This window comes from Lepus europaeus, chromosome 4 (genome assembly GCF_033115175.1).
Source record: "Lepus europaeus isolate LE1 chromosome 4, mLepTim1.pri, whole genome shotgun sequence".
In the NCBI taxonomy this organism is placed as follows: domain Eukaryota; kingdom Metazoa; phylum Chordata; class Mammalia; order Lagomorpha; family Leporidae; genus Lepus; species Lepus europaeus.
Window position 1 is genome coordinate 94,222,923 of NC_084830.1, and position 19,074 is coordinate 94,241,996.

At 37.7% G+C, this 19,074-nt stretch overlaps 1 protein-coding gene across 2 annotated transcripts in view; it reads right to left on the bottom strand.

The window, feature by feature from the left end:
- The window catches only part of SNTG1 (syntrophin gamma 1), a 398,393-nt gene that overhangs the window by 220,019 nt on the left and 159,300 nt on the right, over positions 1–19,074 (bottom strand). For both annotated transcript variants that reach the window (XM_062189597.1, XM_062189596.1), the window contains exon 10: positions 11,595–11,724. In XM_062189597.1, the coding sequence (XP_062045581.1) occupies positions 11,595–11,724 (130 nt within the window). The remainder of the gene's footprint in view (positions 1–11,594; positions 11,725–19,074) is intronic.

Here is a 19,074-nt window from a genome sequence, read left to right on the forward strand (position 1 = left end):
AGTACCATTCACAATAGCTCTAAAAAGAATTAAACACCTTGGAATAAATTTAATTAAGGATGCCAAATGTCTCTATGATAAAAATTACAAAACACTAAAGAAAGAAATAGAAGACATTAAAAATGGAGAAATATTCCATGTTCATGGATTGGAGGAATCAACACCATCAAAATCTCCATACTGCCACAAGCAATTTACAGATTCCATGTGATCCCAGCCAAAACACCAAAGACATTCTTCAGAGATCCAGAAAAAATGATGCTAAAATTTATATGGAAACACAAGAGAGTAGGTAAAGCAGTCTTATACAACAAAAATAAAGCCAGATGCATCACAATACTTGATTTCAAGGTTTACTACAGGACAGTCATAATCAAAAAACCTGGTAGTGGTACAAAAACAGATGTGTAGACCAACAGAACAGAATATAAATTGCAGAAATCAATCCATACATCTACAACCAACTTATCATGATAAAAGAGCTAAAATCAATCCCTAGAGCAAGCAAAGTTTCTTTAACAAATGGTGCTGGGGAAACCAAATTTCCATATTCCAAAGTATGAAACTAAGACCCATCTCATGCATAAATCCACTGAAAATGTATCACAAACCTAAATCTATGACCTGATGCCATCAAATTGCTAGAGAACATTGGGGAAACTGTAAGACTTTGTTCTAGGCAATGACTTCTTGGGAAATACCTCAGAAACACAGGCAATCAAAGCCAAAATTCACAAATGGGATTACATCAAGTTGAGAAGCTTCTTCACTGCCAATGTAACACTCTGCAAAGAGAAGAGGCAACTCACAGAATGGGAGAAAATATTGGCAAATTATGCAACTGATAAAAGGTTAACATCCAGAATGTATAATGAGCTCAAGAAAGTCAATAACAACCAAACAAATAATCCAGTTAAGAAAGGGAAAAGGACTTGACCAGGCATTTTTCAAGAGAGGAAATTCAAATGGCTAACAGACACTTCAATAAATGCTCAAGATCATTAGCCATCAGGGAAATGCAAATCAAAACCATGATGAGGTTTCACCTCACTCCAGTTAGAATTGCTTTCATACTGAAATCAACAAACAACAAATGTTGGAGAGGATGTGGGGAAAAAGATACCCTGACATGTTAGTAGGAATGTAAATTGTTGTAGCCGTTGTTGAAGTAGAGAGATACTTCAGATGATCTAGCCATCTCACTCCTGGGAATTTTCCCAAACTAAAAGAAACCAGCATCTTAAAGAGTTATCTGAACCTCATGTTCAATTCAGCAAAATTCACAAGAACTAAGATATGTATGGAATGAACCCAGGTGTACATCAAAAGTTGACTAGATAAATAACTTATACATACACACACACACACACAAACACACACTATGGAGTAACACTCAGCTGTAAAAATAAAAAGTGAAATCCTGTATTTTGCAACAAGATGGATAAAATTGTAAACCATTATACTTGGTGAAATAAGCTAGGCCAAATGGCAGATATCATATGTTTTCCTATTTGAGATAACTAATAGAGTACCTAAAATATAATATATCGGCGTGAAATGGACATTTTGAGATTAGATGATTGTTTACAGACCTTATCTCTTCCATTGAGAAACGTTCTCTTTTTTTCCTCTCTTCATATTATTTTTTGAACTCTTTTACTTAGTGTACCTTTAACAATATGGTCACTAATAAAATTGAAAATAGATCTTTGTAAAAATTAAGAGTAAATGTGAGAGAGGAGGAGGAAGGATTGGAACATGGGTGGGAGGGGGAGTAAGGTGGGAAGTATCACTATTTTCCTAAATCTGTTTATATGAAATACATGAAACTTGTATAACTTAGATAACATTTTAAAATTTTAAAAAAAGAAAGTTATATAAACTGAGGAATTGAACTATTTCCTAAATGATTTAGAATCTGGTTTGATATATATGAACCATGAGCCTTGATTAATCATGGTATTAAAGTGTAAATTGTTGAATGTTTTTAATGTGATGATATAAAGATGTTAGAAAATGAAGAAATACAGTCCGCAAGATGGCGGAATAGGAAGGGAGCACACTTATCAGGGAAGAGACAGTTTAATAAAAGTGGAGATACTGCAGGGTCAAGGAAGAGTAGGGGAAGAAACAGCAGAGGAAACTCTTCTGGAACTAGTGATTCACAGTGGACCTGCGTGGAGAGTGTGGGAGCCCATGATTCAGGACACCAGCGGCAGAATCAACACACCAGCGCTGGAACATGAGGTAAGCCGAACCTCAATAGCCAAGAGACACCAGCGGGAAAGAGGAAAGAGGAGACTAGAGGGAACGAGGCTTGTAACTCCGTGGGGAAAAGATCACCAGGCTAACTAGAAGAGAGAGAGAGAAAAAAAAAGTGACTGATACGGACACGAGTTTCTCTCTCTGCGCTCACCCCTGAAAGGCGAGCAAGACAAAGAGCAGGCACCATTTTGGACATATGTCATAAGCAGGGCGACCTCAGGTCTCCACCGGCCCTGAGCCTAGCAGAAAAACCTGATTCTGGGGGGAGGGGAGAAATAACAGGATATTAGGATCTAACTTGGCAACCCAGTGGGAGACTGCAGGAGAATTGGAGCCCACACTGAGGGCAGCATAGATTCCCTGTGTGGACCTTGGGAAAGAGCTTCCGATCTCTGGCTCCTGTGGGTATATCATTCAGCTGCTAACTACCTCCAATTCCATTCAGCTGTGTGGAATTACTTCCCTTTGAATCAAAAAAAAAAAAAAAAGAATGAAAGAAAGAGAGATTTACCACGCCTAACCTGGGAGTGTCACCTTTGACACACCCTCAACCCTAAGGAACCAAACAGAGCTCTCAGGCCACACTCATCTCAAGCCTCTAAGGCTCCATGAAAAGCAGACAGTCCACTTAATATAGAGCCATAGTATAACAAGAAAAAACACCACAGTGAAGAAACCAAATATCTCCAACCCGCCAAACAACAAATGCAAAAACCGAGGTAACAAGAACAAGGAAGACACTATCATGACCCCAAATGAAAAAGACACCCCAGAGGCCTAAAGGGTTAAATAATTGTAAAATCCTACAGGTGCTTTCAAAAACACTGTGAAGTAAGCAAGTGCCTCTTGTTGGTTGATGAGTTTATAATTTTAAACATGGCAACTTAAAGTCTTTTGTCATCCACAGTCATATATGATTTGCTGCTCATAAAACTAAAGCATTGTTGGTTCTGTGTTTAGCTGTCCTCCTATAGGTTCCTATGGACTTTTTCCAGCCACTTCTATTGTATTCAGTACTTTGGGATGGCTCTGTAAACAGATGAAGCCAATAATGTATTAACAGTACAAACTGAGAGAAAGTATGGTTAACTGAGGTTACTAAAAACAAAAAGCAATTCAAATCAATTGGCAATCTACAAAAAGAGTTAAAGCTTTTAAAAGCTATTATTAAAATTGCTATATTGGTCTATTATGTTATGTTATATGTGTGTACATATTGTATGTCCACATGGGAAAATTTTATTAAGAATTTTATTTTACTTGGCTTATAGATTAGACTGTTCATAAATTTAAGCTGCTAAAATTAATCAAAGATACATTTTAATTCGTGTGACCTGAATCTCTGCATCATATGTTTTATACTTGTTGGTAGAAAGAAACTAAAAACATTTTATATGGTTATGCTTAAGTCTACTGGTTAAACAAACTACACCATGTTAGATATTTAAGAGGTGTTTTCAAATACATGATTCTGAAAATTTATAGAAGGCATTGGACCTTCTGGTAAATGTTTTCTTAAGTTGTTATCTAATGGTTGAAACTGTTTGCTAAGTATTCATGTGATATTGCTATTGTCATCAAGCGATCTAGGACTTGCTCCCTCATTTCTCTATTCTAAGCCCAACTTGTTCTTTCATTTCTCTATTCTCCTCAAGGTAGGTAACTAATTCTATTATGAAGGAATCTGTAGGACCACAATTTAATCTTTAGACCTTATGAAAGAGATGGCTAACATTTTTCTGTAATAGCATAGCCAAAATAAGAGCTTAAATTATAATCTCATAGCTAGATTTACTTCGCCATCAGCGAAGTAAACAGTAAGTAGAAAAAACCTCCCTTTCAGACCAAAGAGAAAGAAAGTTTTTAAGTGAGAATATATTTTTCCTCATGGGCATTGTCTACCTTAGAAAAACTACTACAGAACATGACTGTGGCTATAGACTTGTAGTTCAGGCCACCGAAGATTAGAGATGGGACTTGGGCACTCCCTTGACTTGCATCCTCTGGTCAGCTTTAACAAAAACCAGGAGGAAAAGAAAGCTAGGCATCAAAAGCAATGGGTGGCAGGCCTATTAATGGCTGATCTGTACAGTGACCTGCCCTCAAGGAGACCCAACAGGCCTGTCTACTGCAGTGGCTTTCAATGTGGTAAGCCTGGGCTTCAGCAGAAGTCAGCTATGAAGAGCCCTGGCAGCTCTGCCAAGAGTTGGATCACTGGAAATGGACCTGCCCTGGAGTTGAAGGATGCCCAGGTCAGAGCCACAGATCTTATTGGCTCTAAGCTGAAAAGCCCTTCACTCAGCCCAACTTCCAAAGTGACCACCACAGCTGAGGTGACGGCCAAGTAGAGTCAGCAACATTGCAGGCAGAACTGTAAATTTCTTGTTAGAGATGCCCCCTGCCTTTACCTGGCCAGCTCTCCTCCCAGGCCAGCTAAGTAATGAAAGTCAACAGAGTGCCTTCCCCCAGGAGGTTCACACCTCCCTTAGGATGTACCCCATGGGAAGAGATAGATAGGTCTGGGCCTCTTAACTTACAAGGCCTAAAGCCCACCAGATTATTATCAAGCCCCTTCTGTCAGGTTCTGTTTGCCTCTCAATCAGAAAACTTAATTGTAGCTTAGACAGCACCTTTCTTAGCTCCTCTAAGAATGACTCTGTCCTTTGTTCTAGACCCTGTCTAGCGTACTTGGGCCTCATTCCTTTGTAATCATAACCTCTACTCTACCTCCAATGGCTCTACTCCCAAGCTGTGTGTACTGATGGTCCTCTTCCCCACTTAATGCTGTATAATTGTTCAGACCTGTTAATGCCACTCTTAGGATCATTGGTTACTATCCTCACCCTGTCTTTTATGACCTTGTCTAAATATGATCAGAGTCGGCGAACTTGGCAGGCTTCCATAGCCTTACCAACTCATGACGACAGCCTAGGGTGGTTACTGGCGCCATAAACTAGAGTGTCAATTCGTTGGGTCAATAACAGGAGCCACTGTGCACTTGCTCCTCATGTGGGATCTCTGTCCTTAATGTGCTGTACATTTTGATTTAATGCTATAACTAGTACTCCAACAGTATGCTTCACTTTGTGTTTCTATGTGGGTGCAAACGGTTGAAATCTTTACTTAATATATACTAAATTTATCTTCTGTATATAAAGAGAGTTGAAAATGAATCTTGATGTGAATGGAACGGGAGAGGGGGGCGGGAGAGGGGAGGGTTGTGGGTGGGAGGGAAGTTATGGGAGGGGGAAGCCATTGTAATCCATAAGCTGTACTTTGGAAATTTATATTCATTAAATAAACGTTAAAAAAAAGAAAATGAAGAAATACATGTGCATATCAAGACAATATTGAATCTTCAAACTGAGTTCATGACAATATTAATAATAAAAACTTAAACACATGTTTCATATCCTCTTTATTCTATCAGATACAGTTAGCAAGACAGAGAAAGTCTTGGATGATATGTCAGAGAGAAGCCAGAAGGAGCCAGTGATTTTTCTGTTGGGAACAAAAAATGCCGACTGCTGCATATGATACCTGCTTCTGTATATCTGGAAAACTGCCAGGTGAAGGAGAAAGTTAAATTATTGTGTGTCTTTCCCAGGGCAGAGGTAGTACAAATGGATGAGAGTTACAAGAAAGTGAATTTTATTCAGCATAAGGAAGTATTACCTAATATTGAGCTGTCAAAGATTCAATTGCTGTATTGTGAAGAAGTCACTTTCTTGTCATTGAAAGATTTTCAGCAAAGAACTGTCAAAAAACATCTTCCTAGGAGATAGTTCTTAATTCAGTGAAATTCTGGGATAGATAACCTCCTTTGTTTTTTTTTTTTTTTTTCCCTTAACTTCTTCCCATGGATACGTTAAAGGAAATCGCATGCCAGTATGCTCTTAAGCAAATCAGAGTTAGACATTGGTTCAAGGTATTTTCCTTCATTTACAATCAGATAGATGGATTATAGTTCATTTTTTCCTCATCTTTCTGGGGAATATCACTGTATTTTTCTACTCTTGCTCCTTAGAATGTCACTCAGTGAGTTATATGATGAAGGTTTATTTCAAAAACACACTTCTTTATCAGGCATCTCATAATGAAACGTAAGGATTGATGAGAACTAACCTAGGTAACACAGACAGCAAATATCATGGGCAGCACTTACACTTCTTCTTGTCTATGGCTACTTTCCCGTACTCTAAAGTGAAATAGACCCTCAAATGTTGTAAGAATTTAACAAGCACAAAGTGTAAATGTTACTGCAGAGCTTACTATGGCTCAATCACTTCTTCTATATTATTTATTCTTCTTTACTTTCAAAGAAACTTTTTTTCAAACAACTTTTGACTGATGGATGGATTCAGTCAATTACTTTATTATTTGTTCAGCATAAGCTGTACTAAGCAGTAATTATACAAGAAAAAGGACATAGTTAGTGGTCTAGTTGATTTGATCATAATCAGGACCACATGGGAACTATTTCTTCTTGCTAGCCATTGCTGCTTTTATTAACCATAATTGGCCAGCTATTCCAACATCACATCTTCCCAGCCACTTTCTCTGGTTTGTATCCATTTCTCCTTAGTTCACACCTCTTGACAATTCAGTCATGCTTACACTTCAGTCATAAGAATTTCTTTCTGTACTTCTTATGTAATTTCTCATTCTCATTTTTCTCTGCAATTTGAAAGCTTCTACTGTGCTTGTCCGAACAGAAGAAAGAATATTTTTCTCAATTCCAGATGAATAGTACCTTTTCAGTCTTAATGGACTTAATGACTGTGACATCTTCTGCTTATACATCAATTATTTATTTATAAAGATTCTAGAAAATCTATCAATATTATTATAGGATACTTTGCACTTAGCATATTTACTAAGGAAAATGTTACATGTTTTCTAGTATATGCAAATGCATTTAATGGTTATTCTGAAAATGCAAGACATGACAAAAATAAAGGTATTGTTTTCAAATAAAACCATTACATTTACTTTAAGTGAAAAAAAAAAACAAAGGAATTCATCTGAAAAAAAAAAGCAATCCAGGATTAACTTTCCATTATTGTTGCCATAAACAAATGTAAATTTAGTGACTTAAAATATACCACACTTATTTGCCATTTCTCAGTTTTTAGGCTAGAGGTCCTAAGTGGGTCACACAGGAATAAAAATCTCAGTATTTGAAGGTCTGTGTTCCTCTCTGGGGTCTCTAGAATGGAAACATTTCTTTAGCTCTTTCTTTGGATCATGATCCTTTCTCTAATCTGCAGAACCAAAAGCATTTGACTTTATCTTTGCTTCACTGTTGTCCCTTGTCCTCTCAACTCTTCCTTTTCTATCTTGCATATATTGGACGTACTTGGATGATCCAAGATAATTCCAAGATTTTAAGGTCAGCTAATTAGCAGTTACACCTACAATCCTAAATATTTACAATGTGGCACAGCATATTCACAGATTTGGGAGTCATTATTTTGCCTACCACAGACCCTTAGTTTTAAAATCTGGCAAAATAAATCTGAATTTATATAGCATTTTTGAATTATTGATTAATTAGTATTTTCAAGTGCATTTTTACTAAAATTTTAACAAGTGACCAATGGAAGCTATTTGAGGATGTTGACTGGACCCCACCTCATGACAACATAGCTTCTGCCATTCTTCCTTTCTCAATGGGAGACCACACAACATAGGCAACACCATTTAGTATCTGTGAAAGCACACTGTTAACACAAGTCTCTAAGGCATCTCTTTTCTACTATGTACCGCTTTCTAAATGCATTCTAAATATCTTGGAGCCCCTTGAATAATGTTAATATAATTATAAATCTTTAGTGTGTGTCCAAGAATTTCTCACTCATATCAATGACTATCAGGATGAAGAGAGCATGAATAATTACATGGAATTTCTATATAAAGTAGATATTGTAACTGCCTTGTTTAACAAAATTATTACTACTAGTAGTGAGAAAGGATAAAATAATAGTAAGTAGGCACATTGTTCCAATGATTTTGGCACAGAATTTTTTCTCTCTGTTATCCTTCTTATTTCTTCTCCAACTGGTTTTAAGTTAAAATATTACTCGTTAGATAAAAGTTTGAGCAGTATTATGATTTTAACATTTTTTTTCATTATAATTGTAACAGGAACACATGTAAGTATACAATATTTTAATCACATGATTTTAAACTTTTAAACACATTATTTTATCTATATTTTTAGTTGATTGTCTTGTTCAAAATTGTTTTTATGCAAGATAATCAATGGATTGGAATTTACTTAAAAACTTATGTCAACACTTATTTTTTGTACTTGTTAATAGCAGATAAGCTACTCAAGTCAGAGTTATACAAGCCAACATCATATTAGAATATTGGCAAATAAAGTAAAAGTCATGTACCTTTCTACACAGAATTATTTTAAGTATCTCTTCAGAATAGAAAATATAGGGAAACTATAACTAACATCTGAATATGCTAAACAAAAGTTTTCTAGCTACTCTCAATCTAATTTATTTCTTCATACTGATTAGTCATGTTAATCATCAATATAGTCATTGGCCTTTTCTAAAGTCAATGTGACTTTCATATTTTTTATTCTGTGAATAATAACTTTCAACATTTGTGTTGTACTTTACGTATCAGAATATACTGCAACAATTAATAATTTGAGTATTGATTATCAGAACAAAAGAACACACAATTAGCACATGATCAAAGGAAGATGAAAGAACATATATATAACTTCTAATTCAGTAACATTATCATAATAGATATGTGGGCTCCCTGCAGTTAAAACAACATGGGGCAGAATTGTTTGCTTTCCTAACTTTCATGGTGAACCCGTACCAAATTGAGGGAAACCAGGCAGTCAAATGTAGCTTTTGCTTTCTTAGGCTTATAGAGGGTAGAGAAATTTCCATCTTTCATTTTTTTATTTAACTAAAGCATTGACTTTTCAAAGGATTACCAACCAGATCACAGCCTTCTAATTGAGTACAAATTCCAAAGAAAATTTTAGACTGTTTGTAAGATTTTAGTTTAAATGCGAATTAGCACCTATGTAAGGAAAAAAATGATGCATTTAAAGCCTAAAATTCTGTTCATTTAAATTTTTTCCAAAAATCCAGGAGTATGGTTCATTTTGATAGCATTCTAATCATCTTGGTAGGGGCTGGCACTGTGGCATAGTGGGTTAAACCTCTGCCTGCAGCGCTGGCATCCCATATGGGCCCTGCTTCCTGTCCTGGTTGCTCCACTTCTGATTCAGCTCCCTGCTAATGTACCTGGGAGGGAAAGCAGTGGAGGATGGCCCAAGTGCTTAAGCCCCTGCACCTACATAGGAGATTTGGAAAAAGCTCCTGGCTTCAGCCTGGCCCAGCTCCAGGCAATACATTCATTTGGGGAGTGAACCAGAGAATGAATGATACCTATCTGTCCCTCTCTGTCTGTAACTCTGCCTCTCAAATAATTAAATAAATCTTTAAAAAAATAATTCAGGGGGCCAGCACCATGGCACAGTAGGTTAATTTTCCACCTGCAATGCCGGCATCCCACATGGGTGCTGGTTTTAGTCCTGTCTGCTCCTCTTCCCATCCAGCTCTCTGCTATGGCCTGGGAAAGCAGTAGAGAATGGCCCAAGTCCATGGGCTCCTGCAGCCAGGTGGGAGACCGGGAGGAAGCTCCTGGCTCCTTGCTTTGGATTGCTGCAGTTGCAGCCATTTGGGGAGTGAACCAACGAAAGGAAGACCTTTCTCTCTGTGTCTCCCTCTCACTGTCTGCAACTCCACCTGTCAAATAAAAATAAATAAAATCTTTAAAAAAATAATTCAGGTAATGAAACTGAGTCACCACTCTCATGAGGTCTTTCTTCTTTTCCTTTGATTCTAGAAAAAACCCAGGTAAGTAAGGGCAAGAAGCGGCACGACACTCAGAGAAAGTCAGCATTTCCAATTGTTTTATTACTTTTTTTTTTTTTTTTGGCAAGCTGAAACCTATACTACTCTTCCGCAATCTCAGTTCTAAAATGAGATTAATTTAACCCCCAGACTTAATACAATAGGACTTGGGGGCAAGGAAGTCTCACTCATGTACAAGCCAGGTATGCCCAGGTCAAGAATCCTTGCATAAGGGTTGTACCTAATCAGGTTTTCCCCATCCACTCTGCCACACATGCCTTCTGCCTCTTCTCACAGCACAGTAAGACACACTTTCACACACACACTAAACACCAAAACTTCACAAGGCAGGAAGGATCAAGTGTCAAAGATGATCTATAGAGACATGTCCACCACTGAGAGCTGGAAGACAACTGCAAAGCTCTTCGGAGTATATGCTGGTATCTCATATGGGTGCCAGTTTGTGTCATGGCTGCTCCACTTCCTAGTCAACTCGCTGCTAAGGTGCTTAGGAAAAATGGCAGAAGATGCCCCAAGTGCCTGGGGCCCTGGTACCCAAGTTAGAGCCTTGGATGTAGCTCCTGGCACCTGGCTTTGGCTTGGACCACTCCTGGTCATTTGGCCATTTGAGGACAGAAGCATTGGATGGATGATCTCTCTCTCTCTCTAACTCTGTGACTCTTTCAAATAAATAAATAAATCTTTTTAAAAAGACCAAAGCATAGATAACAAGTATGATTTTTTTCTAAAACAGAATAATCCTAACTGATATTGACATTAGTATTCATTGCAATGAAGTTTATGGGTTTTTATATTTTGTATGACTATAACCCTCATTTAAGTAACAAGGAGAAAGGATTGATTAAGCTATTAAACAGTAAAGAGAATGAGAAGAAAGTGATGATAATAGCAACAGGAATAGCGAAAGTTTGGAGTAGAAAGAGAAAATGTGAACAAGCCATTCCTAGTGATGTAGACTTGATCTACTGTGCCAGTGAGCAGCTCTTGCAATGACATTTTCTGGGTTCTACAGGAAACCTATAATCTCTGCTGTAACTCCATTTGGCCTAGCCTTCCACTCATTCAGTATTTTTGACTGTCATTCTAAGATCACAGACAATAAATTAAAATTCTCTGTTTAGTGCTCATATGTTAACTATTTATTTTGATTGACTTACCTAGTACAGATATTGAGGTATTTGCAAATGTTAAGTTTACATACTGGAGTATTCTCAAACTCAAAAGTTGTACTAGAACTCTCAGGATTATGTGATTTTCTTTCAGTAAGTGTTTCAGAAGAGCTTTCACGATGTATATGAGCTGGTCATTATTATAATACCAGGTATTTGATGCAAAATTTCATGTATGTATTGAAAACTTTTATAAAGACTGAGCAAATCTATGGCCAGAGTTCCTTGAGTTACTACTTACATTGTGCTTTGTGAGGTTTGAAATATTAGTTGCTATTGCTTGTAACCAGTCAATACAGTCTTCAGCAGAGAGGCACTGGATAATCCCACTGCAGACTCCGTCCACTGCAATGACTTGAAAGGCATTCTGCCTGCAGATAAATCCAAACAAATCAGATCAGAACTTCATGCCATTTCTCTATTTCCAATTCATAATAGTATCTGATGAAAACCCTTTTTATTGAGGAATATAATTATCAGCCCCCAAATTCATGTTTAACATGTAAATATCTTTTTAAGTGGAACACTAAATATAGTCCCAAATATCACATTTTTTTTTTATTTCACAGGCAGAGTTAGTGAAAGAGAGAGATAGAGAGAAAGGTCTTCCTTCTGTTTGTTCACCCCCCAAATGGCCGCCATGGCCGGAGCTACGCTGATCCGAAGCCAGGAGCCAGGTGCTTCCTCCTGGTCTCCCATGCGAGTGCAGGAGCCCAAGCACTTGGGCCATCCTCCACTGCACTCCCGGGCCACAGCAGGGAGCTGGACTGGAAGACGAGCAAATGGGACTACAACCCAATGTCCATATGGGATGCTGGCGCTGCAGGCGGAAGATTAACCAAGTGAGCCATGTCACTGGCCCCAGATATCACATAATTTTGAACTACTAGGAGGCATCCTTAGACTTAAATAAGTATGAAGAACTGTTGAGATGTAAAACACATTCCACAGAAAAAGAAAAGATCTAGGAAATCTTATAAACACTCTTTTCTCTGTTGGCCATATAACTATACACAGATTCTCCATTATCTTGGTTGCCATCATCTTTTCCTGAATTTTTCCAAAGAACTTTCTGAGTTATAATGGAAAGATCACAAACACAGATAAACAAATATTAAGCATCTTATAAAAAATGAGTTAACCTGAACTTTCGTGATCTGCTGCACTTAGTTGACATACACAGGAAATCCTAGATTATTCACCTTCCCAATGATGGTTTGGGAAAAGAGGGACATAGCTCCTTCCCACGTGTAAACAGCTGCTCTTTAATTCTGAGAGTGCCATGATTTTCTGTAACACCATATTTCCCTCAAAATGTGATGCTCAGTCTGGAGACCCCTGAGGTGTTTAATTTATTGTTCTGTTAGAGAAAATTAAATGATGCAATCCTGAATTGTTTACAAAAGTGCTGCAGAATTTAAAGCTACTTCTTAAAACTTCAACTACTTACTGTTTTCACCCTGCATCAAATTCTTGCAATGTTTAGAAACAAACTTAATAGAGATGAATAAATAAAACTCTGAAATGAATGGAAGTTATACAACTGCCTTAGACTTGAGAACTGCTCTATTGTGCAACACAACACACTTTTCAAAATGCACAATTTATATTTAAATCCCATCCAATTATAAGGCAATAAAAAATTTCTGTAGTCCAGTATTCAGGAAAACTGTAAATATGTGCATATTTTATCCAAATAAACACCTTTCTCTGAGTTTTGGTAGTTAGAGATTTACTTCTCCCAACCAATAAAGCAAAACCTCCAGAGCAGAGGTCAGGCTCAGTCACCTGTATGCCTCTGTCTCTCAATTAAAAGACTGGTTCCTGTCTCAGAGACTGGAACATGGAAAAGCCTTTGGCATTCCAAGCACTATTCATTCAAATTATTCATAATTTTGAAGAAATTGATGCTCATATCCTAGTCAGGGCACTTTCTACTGAAAACAGGAAAATGCTCATATATATTTTTTTGTTTTGTTTTGTCTTAGAAATATATTAAAAGTCTTTAGAAGTACAACTACTATCCATCTCCTTGATATAAATTTCTTTTGAACTTGTGACAAGGAAAAAGAAATCGTATGCTGTTAATTCTCTGAAATCAGGGAGAACATATAATGTTTGTCTCTTTGGGACTTGGTTATTTCACTAAGTATGAGGTTTTCCAGCTTGCTCCATTTTGTTGCCAAATACCAGATTTCATCTTTTTTTACTGCTGTGTAGTATCCCATAGTGTACATATCCTATAATTTCTTTATCCAATATTTGGTTGATGGACATTTAGGTTGCTTCCATGTCTTAGCTATTGTGAATTGAGCTGAGATAAACATGGAGGTGCAGATAGTTACTTTGTTTACTGATTTCATTTCCCTTGGGTAAATTCCCAGGAGTGGAACGGCTGGGTCATATGGTATGTCTATATTCAGGTTTTTGAGGTATCTCCATACTGTTTTCCACAGTGGCTTTACCAGTTTACATTCCCACCAACAGTGGGTTAGGGTGCCCTTTTCCCCACATCCTCTCCAGCATTTGTTGTTTGTTGTATGAGGGCCACTCTAACTGGGTGAGGTAAAACCTCATTGTGGTTTTGATCTCTATTGGCTAGAGATTTGTCTGTTGGCCATTTGGATTTCCTCTTTTGAAAAATGTCTGTTAAGGTTCCTGATTTGGGAAAATTAACAGCACAGCTAAAATGAAAGCTATAGAAGTGAAATAGTCACTTTCAGAACTAATGTCCTCAAGAATCCTTGACCTGATTGTCGAGAGACAGTTAACTATTGTTACTGTTTTCTGTGTATATCCTTTTGGGTTTTTTTTTTCTTTCTTTCTTTCTTTTTTTTCCCTCTGCTTTCTTTCTCTCTCTCATCTCTCTACCTCACTCTACATGCTGAACACTCTATGTAACACAGAGTTAATTATATGTATTTTAAAGCAATTGGGAAAAGATACCAGTTAAAAACAAGGGAGGGAATAAGAGATGGAGGAGGTAGTCTAAAACTGTGAAAAAGTCTAGCTTTGTTTACAGGCATATAGACTCACCTCTAAGGGTACAGCATAAGAACTAATCATGGGGCTCCAATCCCATAAGAATCAATGGTATAAACACCATCTTCACTGTTACAATGATCACATTAAATGTTAAAGGCAACAGATAGACTGGTCTAAGTTTAAAACGGATGACATAAATAACATCAAGTACCTGATAAAAATAATAGAATTAAAAAAGGAAGGAAAGATCAACATGGGAAGCAGTCCATACAGCAGGCTCCTAGAATGACTTTCGCAATAAATAACACTCTGACCTCAGAATCAACCCATAAGGCTTCCTGGTCGGGCTGAAAGGCCTGCAAGAGCATATCAGGCATGGAAAGACAAGACTCTGTAGAAAAAAAAATTCTACACGAAGGATCTCTGCGAAACCTCAGAGGAAAAGAAGGGTCATCAAAGGAGACACTCTTCTCTGAAGGGAGAGAACATCCTCTTTGCTTATGGCTGTGTCCAAATACCAATGGAGTCTATGGTCACAAAAGGCCTCCATAGCCCTGGCAACCCACCACAAGAGTCTAGGATGATCACTGACATCATAAAAAAAAGAGTGTTAATTGTTAAAGGAACAAGAGTAGTTACTGTGCACTTGCTCCCCAGGTAAGATCTCTGTCCCTATTGAATTGCAATATGATAATTGACTGCAAATTCTCTCCAAACTGTACTCTATATGTTGTGTGTGGGCATGGGGGCAATTTGTTGAAATATATGATTAGTATAGAGTTGGTCCTCTATATATAAAGTTATACTAAAAATGATACATAATGAAGAAGGAGATGGGAGAGGCAGTGGGAGGTGGGATGGGAGCTGGGGGTAAGGGGACATGAGGGAAAGAACCACCATATTCCTAAAGTTGTATCTATGTAAAAATCCATTCAATAAATAAAAAAAGAAAATAAATCATATGCATAGCATGGAAAGAATATTATAACTTTACATGACATTTTTAGTTTCAAATCTGATGTTCAACAGTGGGCAGACATTTAAAATATACAAAGAGACGCTCAACCACCCATGTGAAATGGGAACTAATTTGAGTTCAGTGATATACATTTCTTTCCACTCTCTGATTACCATAACCATTGCTTCATGTAACATAAATTAAAGCATGTCTTGAACATATTTGTCCTCTGCGCTCTAAACGAACTGTGGCAGCTACGGATATTTTTAGCTGATTAAAGTCAATGCATTCAGATCAAATCTGCAATCTATGTAATCATATGTTACACATTCCCTAGATAGAATAATTCTAAGGGACTAATCTTTTATAAATTTAGGCTTATATGAGTTTTTTACTTCATAACACTTGCTACATTCTGTTCCAAATTTTAAAATTGATAAAAATTCTTTCATGAGTTTAAACAAATTATACAGTTTCTTTGATTAACAAGATTGACCTTACTCAATATAGTCGTATCCTAAAGACTACAATTATCTAGATTATCCTTTTGCTTCCAGTGTTTAATAAAGGAGACTATAGGCAAATTAGTCCATTTAGTTGTATCTCGATTTCCCCTAAAGAAAGAATAGGGTAATATTCTTTGTATATTTAGTAAGTATTTGCTGAGTCATTGGTGGGACGTAAACATCTTTACATATTGTTGAAGATTTAAGGATAGTTCTCCACTGAATAACCATTAAAATGCAGTCTTGAATATGTGTGTCACACATGTGGAAAGGAAAATAAATAAAGAAAACTTTCACAAGATCTTTTTCTTCAAGCCAAAATTGTCCCACTTTAAAAGTTGGTCTAGAGTTGTCCAAAATAAATGTGAGCTTTCTAAAGAAAGTTATATCTCAAAGGGAGTATGAGGCTCTCTTCATAAACAGATAATCATTGACTGTCCCTGATTGACTTAGAAGCCATCCCTGGAGAATCCTGGGACAAACTATGAAGGTGGAAGAGTAAATCAGCTCAATCACTGTGCACTCAGATGGATAGGTCCATTGCAGTGATACCTTTCAATGGGGTGATGAAACAGCAAGGCGGCCCCACATCAGAGCACAGGTGCTGTTTCTCTTTATCAGCATCGATGGTATTTATGTCCTCAATCCATAACCAGGGTCATGATCTGCCTTGAGTTTTAAATTCCCTTTTTATCTCACATCACATTTCATGGCTAATGTATCCTTACAATTCGTGTCCATCAATGACATCCTTATAAATGACTGAGTAGGGTAAGTATTGTGGCTTAACAAATCAAGTCTCTTTTTGGGGATACTTGCATCTCATGTCAGAGCATTGGTTCAAGCCCCAGCTACTCCACTTCTGATAAACCTCCCTGCTAATACTCCTGGGTGGCAGAGGATAATGACTCAAATACTTAAGTTCCTGATGCTCACACATAGACTTAGATGGAATACCTGGCTCATGGCTTCACCCATGTTCAGCTCTGGCTGTTGTGGCCATTTGGGAGGTGAACGAACCAACAGATAGATGTTCTCACTCTCTCTCTCTCTCTCTCTCTCTCTCTCTCTACCTGTCTTTCTGCCACTCTTTAAAAATAATTTTTTCATTCAATTCAATTCTTCTCTCTAAAGTCACCCCAATGTTATTTTCAATTTCTCAGTTCATACAGTATTTCTTCTGTATTTCATACAATCAACCATTTTCTTCTACTTAAAATCCTGCTTTCAATAGCTTCCATGATATTTTATTTTCAGAGTTTTTGCTTTTCTATTTATTCACTTGTTTTCACTTTATATACTCACTGATTGTACTCTGGAAACATTAAATACCATTATCCATCACGAGAAGCACATCCTTTAATTTGCAACCTTGAATAGAGTGTTTACTTTGAGCTGCTTTCATGTTTGGCTCTATTATAGGAAAATTCATTTAGTAAGACCCTTGCATTATTCCAAGCACAGTTCTCATAACCTCTATCTTTGCCCACTATTCAGACAGCAAACAGCCTGATATGACACCATCTCAAACCTCCTCACCTCAGAAAACAATGCACTGTTTTAAGAACTAGAAATTCTATATACATTTGAAATTTTCTATAAGAGTGCAAATCAATCGTTTTCATCTCAAAGCTATCGATTATTTTCATTGTGTTTAAGAATTACGTAGTAGATGACACGCCTACCAAAGAAAAAATGAAGAGATTAAATTCCTCTTCAGTAAAACTTATTATATAGCCGGCGCCGCGGCTCACTAGGCTAATCCTCCACCTTGCAGCGCCGGCACACTGGGTTCTAGTCCCGGTCGGGGCACCGATCCTGTCCCGGTTGCCCCTCTTCCAGGCCAGCTCTCTGCTGTGGCCAGGAAATGCAGTGGAGGATGGCCCAAGTGCTTGGGCCCTGCACCCCATGGGAGACCAGGATAAGCACCTGGCTCCTGCCATCGGATCAGTGCGGTGCGCCGGCCGCAGCACGCCTACCGCGGCGGCCACTGGAGGGTGAACCAACGGCAAAAGGAAGACCTTTCTCTCTGTCTCTCTCTCACTGTCCACTCTGCCTGTCAAAAAAAAAAAAAAAACTTATTATATAAAAATCTATTGAGAACTTTTGAACCATAATGCATGCTAAAATGATACTGAGTATAGATAAATATTATGTTCCCACAAACATATGTGTATACACACATAATATATGTACAGACAAGTATATGAGGAGTCTTCAGGTGGAAGATGTGTATCATGAAACAAATTATGCATGAATTTCAAATTCTTTTGCATGAAATAAACATCTTCAGGCTGGTGGTGTGAGACAGAAGGTTAAGCCTCCACCTGCAGTGCCAGTATCCCATATGGACATCAGTTCTAGTTCCGCATGCTCCACTTCCAATCCAGCTCCTTGTAAATATGCCTGGGAGAGCAACAGAATATTTCACAAATACCTGTGCCTCTTGACCAGTTTGGGAAACCTGCAAGAAACTTCTGGCTCCTGGCTTTGGCCTGGCCCAGCCCAAGCTGCTGTGGCCATTTAGGGAGTAAACCAAAGATGAAAGATTTCTCTACCTTCCCCTTTACTGTCTGTCTTGCCTTCTTTCTCTGTCTCTCTGCCTTTCACATAAATAAATGAATCTTTAAAAAAAAGATTTGAAAGGCAAAGTTACAGAGAGGCAGATGCAGAAGCAGAGAGAGACAGAGAGAAATATCTTCTAACCACTGGTTCACCCCCAAATTGTATCAACAACCGGAGATGAGCCAATCTGAAGTCAGGAGCCAGGAGTCTCTTCCAGGTCCCTTACATGGATTCAGGGGTCCAAGGACCTGGATCATCCTCTTCTGCTTTCTCAGGAGCATTAGGAAGGAGCTGGATCAGAAGTGGAGGATCTGGGACTTAAACCGATGCACATATGAGATGCCAGCACTGTAGGCAGCAGCTTTACCAGCTAAGTCACTGTGCCTGCCCTCCCCCCAATAAATCCATTTAAAAAATGTTTTGATTAGATTTTCCATGAACTTTTAGAGTATCCTTATATGGTAGATCCATATGCTCATTTTGCACAAAAGGAAAATAAAAACTTAGAGGGATTTAAAGGCCAAAGTTTCCATAATCTATGTCTCCTAATTCTCTTGATACTGCAACGTTAAGCCATGTTTCTGATTTTAAACCAAACTTTATTTCTGAATCAATGCCATTATCATATGATATACACAAACCTTCATATCATTGGTAAAAATATAGTAGTGCTTTAGTTCACATCTACATAATTGTATTTGACAGTA